A 15,739-nucleotide genomic window follows, 5' to 3' on the forward strand; every position below is an offset into this window, starting at 1 on the left:
CAGGTGCCCGGGGAGCCGGTGCCCGCAGGAGCCGGTGCCCGCAGTAGCCCGTGCGCGGTGCCCGCAGCAGCCGGGCCGCGGTGCACCGGGCCGCGGTGCGCGGAGCAGGCGGTGCGCGGGGCGCGCAGGGGGCGGTGCGCGGGCGCGCAGGCGGGGCGCGCAGGGGCCGGGCCGGGCGTGGGCGGGCGCGGGGGTTGCGCGGCGGGGGCGCGGCGGGGCCCGCGGGGGGCGGCGGGCGCGGGGCCATGCGGAGCCCGGGCTGAGGCGCCGCGGCCGCCCCTCGCCATGAAGCGGCAGAACCTGCGCACGGCCGCGCTCATCCTCTGCATCTTCTCCTACCTGCTGGTGGGCGCCGCCGTCTTCGATGCGCTGGAGTCGGAGGCGGAGAGCGGCCGCAAGCGGCTGCTGGAGCAGAAGCGCGGGGAGCTGCGGAGGAAGTACCGCTTCTCCGCCGACGACTACCGGGAGCTGGAGCGGCTGGTGCTGCAGGCCGAGCCGCACCGCGCCGGGCGGCAGTGGAAGTTCGCCGGCTCCTTCTACTTCGCCATCACCGTCATCACCACCATCGGTGAGTGCCGGCTCCCCGGCGCGCGTCCGGCGCCCCTCCGTCCCCGCACCCCCGCGCTCCGCCGTCCCCGCACCTCCACAGCCTCCCGCGCCGCCACCGCCCCCGGGCGCGCAGGGCAGCCCGGGGGGGCGCCTGCAGAGGGGAGGCCGGTCTCACCCTTGCAAGGTTGGGACATCTCTTCAGGCCGCCCCCCACCCCCCCGAGCTGAGCCTGTGGGACCCCGGTGCCCTGCAGTGCGGGAGGGGGTTCCGGGCAGGCTGGGGGCCAGCCGGCCCTGCGGGATGCCGAGGGTGCTGCCGGGGCGTGCCCCTCGTCCCCGGGAGCTGGAGGAGCCGGCGGGGGTGCCGGAGGGCAGAGGGGGGAGCCGCGTCCCTGCTCTGTGCAGGTCTGTAGCCAACGAGCCAGGCTGAAGAGTTGGGCAAGAACTGTCGGCTTCTTTGCCAGCTCAAAACTCTGGATGTTTGGCTGTACGAGACCTGCTTCAGGGAGCCAAGAGCCACCGGGCACCGACCCTCGCTCTGCCCGTGCGGGGACCTGCAGAGAGATGGGTGTCGGTGTGCTTGGAGGGAAGTGGCAGAATCGCGTTAAGCCCCCGTGTAGGCATACTTACCCATGCTGGAGCCCAATGCCTTGGTTTGCCCCCTTCAATTTTGCAAGAGAATGGAACTAAATTGAATAAGGATTGCCTTAATTCTAGGTGAGATTAGCCACATGAGAGTTGAACGTTGTTTAATTAATCCACTTTTCTTAAGACGTGCACCCTGAGCATCCCGTGGGGGTAGGCAGGCATGTGATCCTGTGCCCATGTCATTGCCTGTGCTGGGATTTCTGTCAGCAGACGTGTTTTGGGGGCAGGAACCCCGAGGCCAAATCCTGCCCTTTCACAGCCAGCAGCCACCTGCTCGTCTGTAGGACGGGGCTCAGCCTTACCGAGGGGCTTGGGATGGGTGAAACACGTCTGGTAGCGGAAAGCATCATCCCTCAGGACAAGGGCTGGTGGGATCAACTGCGCTGCGTTCCCAGGGGACAGGAAGTGGCAGAGGGGCAGGTACCCCGCCAGCCCTGCCCCTGGGGGCTCCGTGTGCCCCCACGAGATGTGGTGTGGGGTTTGTGTCACTGGCAACGCACGTGGCCAGCAAATAGCGATGGGTTCAGGGCATGGTTAGTGTCAGGCCCCAGTGGGAGGGTAGGACAAATGGCTTCAGTGAAAATCTCCATCATAGCTTCATTTACATGATTTTTTCTGTTGACTGTGACAAACAATTGCTACGCTTATCACACACCCTGCGCAATAAATAATTTCAGCCCAGGTGCCATATTTCTAAAACGCTGGCACGTCAGATCTCCTTATATTGGGCTGTGCTCAGAATCTCCGTTTTAATGAAATGTTAGCTGTGTTTACTCTTTCTAATTCCCTTTGTCATTTTGAAAGCATCAGTCAAATGCTCTTTCAGCAGTCTTTCAGAGTACAACAACTGTTGTTCCACTTACGGCTCTTCTGGATCATTATATTTACCTCCTCTTTGCTGTCATTGGATTGTCTTGTAGCCTAGGACCTGATAATTGCACCCGGTTATTAAGCTTGGATCTGACTGGGGGTTTCGCCACTGCAGTCTTATGTCTGCTCTGTATTCTGTGAAATGCCGGCGTTAAGTTTATCATTTCTGATTGCGTGGGTTTATGAAGAGACAGAGCCATTAGGAAGCGGTCCCCTCCTGCCTGCTTGCGGTTCGGAGCACAGCACAGTTGAGGACAGTGCTGTCCTCAGCCTCCCAGCCCGGTCCCATCGCAGGAGTTTCCCGGAGCGGGAGGTGCGCTCAGGAGCCTGGGAGAGCGTGGTTATCCCATTGCTGGTTGTCCCATCGCCGCATGCTAACAGCTTCCCAAAGAGTCCCGGGAGTCCCCTGACAGCAAGAGACAGAAGTGAAGCCAAGTCACAGCTTTGAACAAGACTGAGAAATAAAAAAGGGTGATTTCCCCCCCCATGTTCTTCACGCAAAAGTCACACGAATACCTGCGAAAAGTGGAAATATAAATCGCTGTTTGCAAAAGGCCACGCGGCAGCGGGAAGGAGCTGGCGCTGTTCTGCAGGTGCCTTTAAAAAGGAAGTTTCCAGCCCCGGTAGTTTCTTGTAGAAACTCAAAAGAAAGGCTTGGATGCCTTTGGGTGCCGTTACCCGCCACGCCGCATGACTCCCTTGCGCTTAGTTACTCATCCACTTAGGTCAGAGGCCACCGATTTCTGTTAAGCTTATACAGTGAAGTGAGGTGGGTGCAGAGTCACTGAAGCCCGGAAGATTGCGGTGAATACCTCATTACGATTCACGGTATAATTGTGTGTGTCCTTGAGTCACAGCTCTGAAACTTGAACCAAGGTGGGGAAATTAAATCTCAGAAGGCATTCAAGGACAACTTTGTCCTCCTTGAGCTCCTTGTCTCTGGGACAGGGCTGACAGGGCTGCGGTGGCATAAATACTTCCCTGCATTTAAAGCAGTGCAACCCCTCCTCCCCGGCGGTCCGGCACTGCTTGAGGTCTGAGTCTTGGTGACACTGGAGTAAGTCCGAAGTTGCGCTGCAGAAGTCCTCCCAGACTTAGCTGCTCCTGCGGGGACTGACCCTGTAGCGCAGGGGCCCTATAGCTCCTATCCAGCAGGCCGCACAGCAGATGATCGTATAGCCGAGAGTCGAAGATGCACATGACACTGGGGGGCTCAGGGGACAGGAGCGACGGGCGCGGGTGCCACGGGGAGGTGACGGTGGCCCTGCAAGGGCAGTTGTGACGGGACTGGCTGGGTGCGTGCCTTCCCGCAGGGTGACCTGCCGCTGCTGGTCTCGGCATCCTGCAGAGCCTCTGTCCTCCCTTGCTGTGGGGATTCAGGTCACCCCGCGGAGCGGGTGCTGGCATGGTGTCATCGCCTCTAAACGGCTCGTGAGCTGCAGAAGGCGTGCAGACCCCAACCCAGCTCTAGGGCTGCTCTTGGCCTCCATGACCTCGTACCAGCTCAGGGGCTGTCAGGAGGGTACCAAATGCGGTTCTGCCCACATGATACTGTGATGTGCCATCATCCCAAAAGATGTGGCATCCGATGGTCCTGTTAGCATTGCCTGCAGAGCTGTTACCGATTCATTTTCCGTTTTCCCCCCATTCTCCTACTGCTCCTCTTGGTCCCAGGACAGCCTTGCCAGAAACCTCAGTGAGAGCTTAACGTCTGCCTTTCCTCTTTCCTTCGCAGGCTATGGGCACGCTGCCCCGGGAACGGACGCCGGCAAAGTCTTCTGCATGTTCTATGCCATCCTGGGCATCCCCCTGACGCTGGTCATGTTCCAGAGCCTGGGGGAGCGCATGAACACTGTTGTGCGGCTGCTGCTCAAGAAGATCAAGAAGTGTCTGGGCATGAGGACAACCAACGTCTCCATGGAGAACATGGTCCTAGTCGGCTTTCTGTCCTGCATGGGGACCCTGTGCATCGGTGCAGCAGCCTTCTCTTATTTTGAGGGCTGGACTTTCTTCCATGCCTATTACTACTGCTTCATAACCTTGACCACTATTGGCTTTGGAGACTTTGTGGCTCTGCAGAAGAACGAGGCTTTGCAAAAGAAGCCCCCGTATGTGGCTTTCAGCTTCATGTACATCCTTGTGGGCCTGACTGTCATCGGCGCCTTCCTCAACCTGGTGGTGCTGCGGTTCCTGACGATGAACTCGGAGGACGAGCGGCGGGATGCCGAAGAGCGCGCCTCGCTGAGGAGGGCGCGGAACAACATCCACCTCAAGCCAAAAGAGGACAGCCAGAGCAGCAATGCTATTTTTCTCCCCGTGGAGGACAGGACGAGCCAGGTGAACCTCATCCCACTGATCCACGAGGACGCAGAGAGGCAGCGGCACCAGTTGGCCAACTCGGCAGCCACCGTCCCCTCCTTCTGCACATGCCTGTGCTACAGACCTCACCTGTGCGGCAGCCCCGTGCCCTCCCACCCCGAGACCCTGAGCTGCCACACCAACCCCGTGTATTACAACTCCATTTCCTACAAAATCGACGAGGTCTCCCTGAGCACACGGGGTCAGACCGGCTCGTCCCCGGGGAGCACTTTGTCATCCAACAGCCCTCGCTGCCAGCAACGCCCCCGGCTGCGGAGGAAATCCATCTAGGAGTGCGTGGGGAGCCGTACTCAGTGCTCGAGTCTTACTATGATGATAAATTAAGAACAGAGATGTCAGGTCCTTCTGACTGCTCTCGTTTCTCCAGTTCCTCTCCCCTTTCAGCTGGAAGCCAGCCCTGTGCAGGGTCCAACAGGAGCCTTTAAACCCTGTTGAGAAATAATGATCCTTTTTGCAGGCACTGAATGACATTGTTAGTTTTTCTTTGCTTTTTCCTCCCAAGTAGGTTCAAGCAGTTGGGTCTGGCAAGAGGCCCCCCGATGTGAAGCCCGGCAAGATGTAGGTTTGCTTTCCTACCTCCCTGCTCCCCAAATGGAGACGTTGCTGCCCTCCCACCCTGCCTAACCTTGGCTGTGGCCGCTGCCAGCACACGCCTTTTGCTACACGGGCTGGATTGCACTCGCTGAGAGCGTTATCAAAAGAAAGCCCGTGTTAGGGAGCCCTGCAGGGTTAGGGATCTTTAAGGTCTCCCCTGACACCGGGTGCAGGTAAGTCGGCGCCACGCAGCAGGTTTGCCGCTGGTGGGTGGGCTGGGAGAGGTGGGCAGGAGGGGACGGGCTGCAGTCCTGCTGCGCAGCACACGGGGACAGCTTCACGGCACTGCATCGCCCGTCACCAGCCCTCCAGGGCTAAGCTCAGGCTTGTGGCTCAGTGCTTCTTGGAAGCTGGGGGTCCATACGCCCACTCACTTGCCCACCAGCACGCCTTCCCCCGCTGCTGGTAGGTCCTCCAGGCTGAGCTGGCGGAAGGGGAAGCTGAACGCCTGCGGTCCAGCCGCAGCCCTCCTCTGCGGGGAGCCCAGGCCGTGCTGAGGGCGCAGCCCCAGGGACCTCCCTAGACCATACACAGCCACCTGCAAAGGGTTTGGCCCGGTGAGATCATTAGCTAAAACCACCCCTTCCTCCGCCACCTTCCCTCTGCTGCAGCCCAGCACGCATGCCTGCTCCTTGCCTCCTCCCCGCCCCCAGGAGCCCGTGGGTTCGTGCTCATTGCTGCTGGGGCTGTCAGAGGTGGGGTGATCTCACCTTGGTGTGCGTCCCCGGGCGGGATGCGGTACCCGCACGGCCCCAGCTGGGAGGCTGTTTCCAGCGGGTGCCCCCCGACGTGGCCCGCGTCCATCCTCCCTCATCTGCATGAAAGCAGAACTGGGCTCTGACAGCAGTAGGAGCTCCATTTCACTTTTTTCCCCCAATAAAGGGGCATTTTCACTCTTAGTTCTAGCTAAAACACCCTTTTCTTGGTGGGGAAGGCCTCAGGGCAGGCTTTGTTCTCTCCTCGTTCTGTTCTGGGCAGTTTAATAAAAGGTGAACCCAGCTGGTGGTGGTTGGTTGGTTGTCACGGGGGCATGTGTCCGAGCCCCAAACCCCAGTGCTGCCCGGCGGCAGGGGTACGCCAGGGCCAGCTCCCCTGCCACGGGGGTGCGGCCAGTGTTTATATCCAGGGATATTATCCCTGTGGATGTTTGGGCATCAGAGGGAGGGGGGTGTGGGAGCGGCTGTCCCGGAGCTGGGAAGCAGCTGGGGCTCAGTGCCCATCATGGGATGGTGTCTTTGCCGCCGGCACGGGGATGCCCTGGGCTCCGCCACCCTCCCTGGCCGGTGACTTCACATTTCCAACCTTTCCTGGTGCTTGGGCTTCCCTGGAAGCAGCTTTGGGCTTTGTTGTCACCCCCAATCTGTGCAGGCTTTTTACTATTGGGACTTTCTTGTTCCAGTCTCTAAAATGGCGGGGACTTGTGCTTCGAGACAGGTGATGCCCAAGCAGGCAAGTACAGGGCTGGGCAGAGCTCTGAGTGCTGGGGCTGGCAGGGCAGGGCTGCAGCGGGGCTGCTGCGCTGCCTGCGTAGGTGAGGGGGGTCCTCGCCTGGTGCCTTTATTTGGGAGGTGCTCTCTGGCACGGCTGCCTGCTCCCTGCTGGCTTCTCCACCCCACTGGAGGCAGAGGTAGGACTTCACACCCCCTCTCGGGGTGTGACGTGGCCACAGTAGATCCATCCATCCTGCCCCCGGGCAACAGGACTCTTGGGCAAGATGCCCGGTCCCTCGTCCCTGGCGTGGGCAGGGACAGGACGGTGACAGCGGCAGGAGCGCAGCCCAGGGCTGCACAGCCCGGGGCACGTGGGCAGGGGAAGAGGATGGTGCAGGCGCTGCCAGGCTGGCACGAGGGGCTGGTTTGTGAGACCCTCACCTGGACGGTCCCCAGGGCCCTTCGGGGTGTGTGGCATCTCGCAGGCTGGAGGGCAGGGGCGTGGAGAGCCTCCCACCACCAAAATGCCCTGGCTGCAGCTCCCCCCAGGTGCTCAGCAGCTGCATCGCTTTGCACCAGTGGCCCCAAATCTGGACCAGCTGTGTAAACCTGGGTTTAAATAGAAAGGGGGAGGAGGCAGGGAGAAAGCAAGCTGCCAGCACAGAAAACAGGCTTAAAAATGAGGCATTGTCTTCTCAGCTCCTCAGTGGTGTCATTTCATGCTGATCCCACCAGCTCAGCCCCTTTGTTGCTGTGTCCCATCTCCCCTTCCCTCACCAAGGCTGTCAGCCTGAGGCTGGGGTGTGCTGTGGAGCCCTCGCCATCAGAGCTGCGCAGCAGACAGAAATCTCTTGCCCTGTCTGTATTGAACCTGGGACACCCTCCGAGTGGCCAGGATGGAGCCGGCACCTCTCAGCCTCCTTCCGCTCTCAAGGAAGGAAGCAGCTCTTCAATTCCTGCACAAGTCAGAGCCCACATGGCATCACCTCAGTGAAACCCACCTCTTCTGGAGCTGGAAGCAGCAGAACCACCTCAATCCAGAGGCTGAGCCAGCCTTGCACTCTCCCTCTGGCTTCAGCGTGGCTCTGCCAGTGCTCAGTGGCTCTGTGCTCGTGCCGCAGAGCCCGCTATGCAACCACACAATCGCAAAGCCCGGCAGAGGCACCGGGGCTGGCGATGTGACGTCTGCACCGCAGAGCCTGTCTTAGGCAGAGGATGGAGCTGGAAATGAGCTGACGGCGCAGAAAGCAGGGCACCTGCTCGGGTTTATTGCTGCTTCTGTGCAGCCCGAGCTGCTAGGCAGCACTGCTGGGGAGCTTAGTTGCTTAGTGACTGCCTGAGCCCCATCCCGCTTTTGGAAGCCGGTGAGGAGATGCCATTCATTTGCTGGAGCCATGCTGCGCTGCGCCGACCTCCCAGCCACCTGCACCACTGGAGAACTCATCCTCCTCTTCCTCCTTCACTGTTCCCCCCAGGGCTGTAGCTGGGATGGGTGGGGAGCTGCCCTGCCCCGATGACCCGCAGAAGGCTTTGGAAGCAAAAGAAAAACCTTTAGAAACTCTCCACGAACTGGGACACTGCAATCCCTCGTAATTTCCATGGGAAGAGGGCTTGCGGCTGCTCCCCAGGGAACACTGCATGTTCTCGCTGCCTCCTCCCGCAGACCCCCTGCAGCCAGAGTCCCACCAGAGCCCCCAAATGCTCCCCAGCCCAGGGCTCACAGCTCAAGGCTGTCCTGGACCAGGCAGCCGGAGACCCAACAACCACTATGGGTCTCCTTCCCTGAGGGTGCCCAGGCTCCCCCTGCACCCACACTGGCTCCTGCTATTCCCAACAGCCTGGGCCAGGGGTAGGTTTTTCTGCCAGCAGTGTCTTTACCTCCAGGGCTTCAAAATCAATTGCGAATGGCCAGTGTCGACCACGAAGGGTCTTGGGAAGAAAATGGCAGAGCAGAAGGCTTTTGACTGGGGTAGTGAGCAGAGAACAAGTTGTGAGCAAGCCTAGCTCTGTGCCTGGAGGTGCCCATGGCCAAATTACATCTGGAAATGGCACAGGGAAATGCAGGGTGGAAGCTGGGATTGATTTGGAGGGCCCTTCCACGGAAAGCACATGGAAGGAGCCTGGGCCAGTGCTGCGACACAGCAGGCTGAGCTCCTCTCATTCCAGCTGAAATCTTAGGCTGAAGATAATGGTGGTGGCAACAGAGCACAGAAACACTCCACAGAAAACCTCCAACACACCGTAGGAAAAAAAAAAAAAAGAGGTTTTATTATCACCATTATCAACGTTTTCATTAGCTTAACACTGAATTGTAAATCACTCAATCATTACATATTGTCTGAATAAAACCTACAGACAGGAAAAAAGTACAGCAGAATCCTCTCCCGACTACAGACGAGCGGCCGGCGTCCCACTGGCGCTGCCGGGACAGCGTCCCACCTTCCACCCAAGGCAGCTCACGCACCTTGCAAGGAACTCGCCACAGTGGCGAGCAGGCTGCCTGGCTCCGTTGCCTGTGCTCCCTCCAGCTCCACAGAGATACATTTCACCAGATGATGTTAAAAACCTCCAAAAAGTTTTGGAGAGGGTTACAGAGGCCAAAAAGAGCAGATCAGCTGCCCCCACTCCTACGGAAAGGCAAGAGGAGAGGTAGCAACCCCATAGTGCCCCTGCAAAGCTATCGGTTTTCGTGGAGCAATTAATGAAGTAAAAAGGTTTAACCCCGTGAAAGCAGATTTCCCTACTGTGGCCAGACCCCTGGGGTACAAGGCGGAAGCTACAAGCGGGTGTACAAGGCAGAGCGCCGGCACGGCCCCGGGGAGGCGAGAGCGTGGATGGGCCGGGGGCGGTGGCTCTACGCCCGAGCAGAGGCCAGCTCTGCAGCACGGCCCCGGGGCTCCCCGCGGGCAGCACGGGGTGGATGCTTCAGTGCAAAGAGATGCTGCGGGCAGCCTCAGTCCCCTCGGGTTGGAATAAGGCCTCGTTATCAAGAGGGAAGGGAGAACCCATGTAGGGAGCAGCAGGCACAGGGGAAAGCAAAGGGGACCTGGAGGAAAGCTCGCTGGGAGCTCCCCTTCTCCCTGGCCAGCACAGAGGCAGCTCCCTCCCTGTCCCTGCCTTCTCCTGCCCATCTGTACCGCACGGCACGCCTGCGTGGGCTGCGGAGCCCCCACGGAAGACCCCTAGCTCCGACCAAGGACAGGAAAGGAAGGACCCCCGTGGTCTGAATTCAGGCCTGCCACAAAAGGCGGGCAGGACGCCGCGTCCCAGGTGACGGCAGGCCGTGGCAGTGCTGCGTGAGGGGCTCTCGGGTGAGGCGCTGCGTCCCTGGGATGCCCTTCCCACCTGGTGCAGGGAGCGGCCTGCGGCCCGCCGGAGGAAGGCAAGCGCGGCACGGTGAGGCTGGGGCAACGCACTCTGGATCCAGTCTCCAAACCTCGCCCTTCTTTGCTCCAAACAAAGCCAAAACCAGCTCCAGGTTGAGGGGATGGAATCACCAAAGCAGAGACCATTGAGCAGCACTGAGTAAGGAGCAACAGCCCCAAGGAAAAAAAACTGCTGCAGGATGTAAAGTTCCAGGCTGGTGTTTAGTGGGATCTGGAGCCCAAGTGGGCCAGCTATCCTGATTTGTGGTGCCCAAGCAACTACAAAAACCTCCTGGAAAGCTTGTGGGCACGGCTTCAGCAGAAGGTATGCCTCGACTCTCCCCTCGGGTTGCTTCTGCCCGTCACCGCTCAGCGAGCGGAGCTCGCTGCTGCCCACGCGCTGGCTGCGCCCACACGGCCCCTCTGCAAGACAAAACCCTTTTCTTCCCATGCAAAGGGGTCTCAAGCCCACGCAAAGTGCCCAGCATGCCATGTAAATGCAAAGGCTGTCTACTGACCCGGCAGAGCGGGCTTTAACCATATAGCTTTGGTTGCCATTTTAGCTACTGGAAAGTCATGAAGGGAAAATTGTTAGGTCATAGCCTCTGTTTGCTGGTGCTCTGTAAAGGGCTGGTGCTGGCTCCTTCTCGGTTTCAGCCGCTAAAGTGCAAAGAACCAAATGCTACAAGAAACTCTCCCCGGTTCCTCTCCTCCACCAGGACAAGAGCAGCAGGGAAGGGAGGGCAGAAGGGTGTCTACACCATGAGAAGAGCTTGAGGTTCCACAGGAACCTGATGCTGCTGTTGTGGGTGAGCAGCTGGGGCTAGGGATGGACATGCGGCTGCGCTTGGTCACTGGGACGTTGGCCACTGAGCAGAGAGGAGTCTGGCAGTGTGAGCTTAAGACGCGTTAGCCACATTTTGAGAATACCTAATCCCTTACAAACTCCCCGGGGAACTACCACTTTCACAGACGCAGGCTGGAAAGCCAGGCAGACCATCGGATACACGCAGGGCGCAGCAGGAGCGCAGCTTTGGGTCTCTGCGTGCCGAGTTTCATGAGTGTCCCACAGACTTGGCTGCTGGGTCTTGCGTGGACCACGGGCTCACACAAGGGAATGAGACGCTGATTGCAGAACCAGCCAACCCCTTCTGAGGGATTTTGCCTCCCTAAGGGAACCCAGCATTTTCCAAAGCGTTGCTGTGTGCTGTGTGCCTGTATACATTCACAGACACGCACACACGTATGGACATCCACAAACATACAGGCCTTGGCAGGTGTGCACCAGGGTAAACATGAAAAGGCTTTCACTGATCATCCTCTTTTCTAAATGTTTGTCTCAAATTTGGTAGCTGTAGTTTCATTTTAGATGCTCGCTCCAGGTCTCAATAAGCCCTGGACTTCTCTACTGACGGCACTTTGCATTTACACGTCTCTCTTCTCAAAGCATTTCACAAAAACCCATTAATTATTTCGTTATTCATGGGAGCTCCCAGCATCACCGGGCCAGTGACCTGCTGCCTGCATGGCCAGCAGACTGGCAATCTTGAGAACAAGATGAAGATTTTTCCTATGGGAAATGCTGTGACAAATCCACAGGCAAGGAACTGGGATGCTGTTTTGAAGCTGTTTTATTTTATGCACTGCATCAATGACAGAGCTGACTTAAAATCCAATATCCTGATCCTGCCACTTTGGAAAAAGTCTTTAGATGAGCCCAGCACTAGCTAACTTCTGAAGAATGGCACAGAACAGCCTGTTCCTGTTTTACACACTAGTCCCCCGTGATCCTCTGCAAAGGTGCAATTTCTCTGCCTTGGGTGGAATTTTCTAACGAAATGGACAAAACCCACCTGTGCAATGGACAAAATAACCCACAAAAGCCTTTAAAGTGAGCAGCTCAAACTGCTGCTCTGAAAAAAACCCTCCCTTTAGCTTGCCCCCTGGTATCTCAAGGAAAATAGGCAGCTGTCAGGCAGAACTCATGTGGCCCCAGAGTGCAAAGGCTTTTTTGCTTTATCAGGGCTACAGTGGCAGTGGGAACCATTCTCATTGAGTTACAAATACTAGATAGCCTAAGAAAAACAGGGAGATTGAAACAGTCATGAAGTTTATATCGAAACTATTTTTTACCTCTGTAGTATGAAGTCACCTACAGCTGTTTCATTCTTCACCTAAGAGAGATTTCATGTCGATGGGCACATATACTCACAGAGAAGTCTATAAGATGAATATATCTCACAAGGCAATGGCCCAGTCTTCGTTTTTTACAATCAAAGTTAATATGGATCTTTTTCAAAAGTGATGTCATTGAGATTGAAGACAATTATAAACTGTATCAACAATATGTACTACAGCCTGCAAGTCACAATCTGTGCACACCAAATGGAATATATTATTGCTTGTTAGCCTATTAGACTTTCTTTATATAAAAAGATTTTTATACAGAGTACAGGATTATGACAAAACTAGCTAAGTAGTTCTCATCTTGAAAATACAACATCAATTCTTTCAACAAAGGCTTGAATAGTAGCTGAGAGAATGAACGGTAACAAATATTTACTAATAATTTTATGGCCAGTTTGAACAGAATTTCTTATAGGACTCTTTTCTGGTGTTTATTTACATATGCCTCTCTTCTTTTGGAAAAAAGTTGATAAAATATAACAAAGAAGATAGAAACCAAAAGAATGAGTAAACTTCATACCAAGAACATTAAACATTTTTGAAAACACTAAATTATGTTATCTGTTAAAAAACATACATCATTTCATCTTTAAAGAAAAATATTTTTCCTGTTTTAAAATATTACCAACAGCATGTAATAAACTAACTTAAAATGAGTTTCATAAAAAAGTTGTCTTGCTGTCTAAACATTACTAAACATGCTTAGGTTGAGATTCTGTTAAACTGCCTCAACATCTTAAAAATAGCTCCTTTACAGGAACTTGTGATATTCATACTCCAGAAGACCTGCAAATTTAGAGCAGTACATCGATAAAGGATCCAGCAGCTAGAAACAATAATTATGTATCTTCATTCAAGGCAAGTAATTCTGCAATGTCCTTTGAAACAACCCATGGCCAAGAAGTGGGGATGTACTTGGCTAAACAATGAAGTCACCTGGCCCTTACCCTGCCCGTGGACAGTCGCCCACGCGCAGTGCAAAAGGGATGCTCCAGCCTGCCCACGCAGCTTCGGCTGCAGGGTGAGGACGCATGGACTGAATTGCAGAGTGAGGACCTTCTGTTGGCTCTGTGGCATCCCAGCTGTGTTGGGGCAAAGGGAAAGCAACACCAGGAGACTGGGAGAAGAGCACATTTTTTTGCCTAACAAACCAGGACTAACCACGGTCACGCCTGCTTTTTGCTCAGACCACAAAGAGGACAAAGCCACGCGAGGCATGGTTTTGGTGCTCTGCTCTCCCTGTGTGCGGGGGAACACTGGGGGGAGATCATTCTGCTCCCAGCATCAAGCTTTGTCTTCCATAGTAATAGTAATGCAGGTAACATTTAGGGACTGGCTCTCCATTTTTTTTGGCAATCCTCCCATTACTATTAAAACGTGGTATTTCGTGCACAAGGAACAGGGAATCAACCCTGAGCTGGGCAAGTATTTCTCTCTCCTCAGTCTCATCCCTCATCACCACTCACAGACCAAAAATACTATGATGCCTTTTATTATTTTTTTTTTTAAGTCTCCTGCTCTTCCCCTCTCTCCCCCTCCCTGACTATAACTAACAGCTAGACTCAGACACAGGAAAAAACTTGGTCACGACTTGCAAAGGGGAACAAAGTTTAGTTTTCAGCTGCTCATCACTCTAGCAAACTGCTACTTTTTACACAACTACACTGGTAATCCCAACTGTCATATCACATCACCGTAGACAAAAACTGGCAAGTCAAATTTGGGGGGGAAAAAAAAAGTTCGGCTTTAAAAAATAAACTACTCCAAGCCTCAGACTTGCCTTGGATGGATAACTAGGAGACTTCTTTTTTAACTGTAACATGCCATGGTCAGTGCAGGAATCATAGGCATGAGTGAAGCAAGAATTTAGACTGCAGGGTACCGTGCAGCTCTCCTGGCCTCACTCTGTGCCCCACGGGCACTCTCAGAAGGGCTCCTGTGAGTCTGCTTTATGAAGGAAGATCATCTGCACTTGCCAGTTCGCATGACTTTGCCATGCGTGGCAGCCAGGGATTGCCACGTTCGCTTACTGGGGAGAAACAGGGCTGGAAGTGAGTAGAAACAAAAGCGAGAACCATTGGACTACAATCAACCACGTAAAAAATGCAGAAGAAAACAGGAGGGAGCAGATTGTTAAAACTGCCTCCAAATTTCAGAATCCGAGACGCTAACAAAACTAACAGAAGTAGAAGTGTAACTTTTTCACCTCGACAGTGACCTTTCAGCATGATTAAAAACATACGGAAGATAATCCTCAGTGTTAAGTAGTCCTGTTGTAACTAAACTGATCATCACTGAGCTTGCAGAGTTTTTGGAGGGGTAGGATATAGAGACACATCGCATTTGCCAGGCATACAGGAACTGAGCTTTTCAACAAACAGTCATTAAACAAAGTTTTCGGGGGGAATGCTTTCAGCATATATAGTCCCTACTCCCCCATTAAAGACTGCGAAAACGTTGCATTCATCTTACTGGACACAGGAAAACCATGATTACCTAGCTATTACTAGTAGATAACGTCCAAACTAAGTACCAATATAAAGTTTTCGGCATAACTTAAGACAGAAGCCCTGTTACTCAGCTGCCAGGTCTGGCATGTACCTGGAGCTCCCCACGGTCCTTTTAAAGACATAGTTATTAAAAGATCCAGTGCTACAAACCACTAAATCTACCTAATCTATTCTAGTTCATACACGTATTGTACAATATTGCCTAGTACTCACTACATACCAAGAGGAAAAGATGCTGACTTGAATTACAGTAAATGTGCTTTTTTTAAAAAAACAAAAATAAAAGAGCGCCACAACATAGTTTGACCAGCATGCAACAAACTTTCTTCAGCTAATATATAGAAATTGTCTAATATGATTAGAAAAAATAATTAGTGAGAGGCCAGAGACTTATTTGATCAAGGAAATTAAGAGATTTATCTGCAATATTGAGGCTTTTGCCACTGAAGACTCAAAAAACTATTCATTCTATGTCCCTTCTCGTCCTCCCCTCTCCTTTATATTATATCATTTTTTACAGAGACTATTGTAAGGCCTATTATTTTTGCATCTATCCTGTAATTTATCTCAAAATAATTTAAAATGCCATAGACAAGCTAGGACCAAAAGCAACTGCTTTTACCATCCACTCAACACTCATGCTTTTATTCTAACAAAGCTGAGGTCCACATGCAGAAATAAATGTTCAGTATGCCTCTACGACAGGTCAAGAATCTGCTCATTCCTAAACACGACATGGGACCTTCACTGTTAAATCACAAAGTAAAACATCTCCACAAGCTTATTCTGAGACAGCAGTCATCAAACCCCCATTAAGAATTACGGCAAAACTTAGCCAAAACAGGTCTAGCAACAGAAAATCTTTGGAGAATCTCTGTGATTTTGGATAATAAGTTTTTTATTGTCTGAAGGATCTAGCACACCTTACTCCAGCACGTGACTCTGCTGACAACAGCCACTGTAGCTCGGCAGCTCAGAGAATGTGCTTTACTGGCTTAATCTACAAGACTCGTTTACAGTTAGTGTTGCACTTTAATTAACAAAATAGACATGCTGTGACCACTGCGTCTTCAGATTCCTCACCCACTATCTCTCCATACTTTGAGGACTGCATCTCCTCTTTCAGGACACTTGACAATGTTTGTGTACTACTGAGACTGCTTGAAGCACCTTTCTCTCCACAAGGAAGGCGACGTGCTCTCCAGCAC

The 15,739-nt window shown here is 53.9% G+C and overlaps 1 protein-coding gene across 1 annotated transcript; it reads left to right on the forward strand.

Annotated features, from left to right (window-relative positions):
* Positions 1-276: 276 nt before the first annotated feature.
* KCNK15 (potassium two pore domain channel subfamily K member 15) lies at positions 277-4,715 on the forward strand (the record flags this gene model as incomplete). Its single annotated transcript, XM_082007286.1, has 2 exons — positions 277-568; positions 3,802-4,715. The coding sequence occupies exons 1-2, from the start codon at positions 286-288 to the stop codon at positions 4,713-4,715; spliced, it is 1,197 nt and encodes a 398-aa protein (XP_081863412.1). The 5' UTR covers positions 277-285.
* Between the last annotated feature and the right edge of the window lie 11,024 nt (positions 4,716-15,739).

The sequence above is a fragment of the Phaethon aethereus genome, assembly GCF_964289735.1.
Source record: "Phaethon aethereus genome assembly, chromosome: 16".
Lineage (NCBI taxonomy): Eukaryota > Metazoa > Chordata > Aves > Phaethontiformes > Phaethontidae > Phaethon > Phaethon aethereus.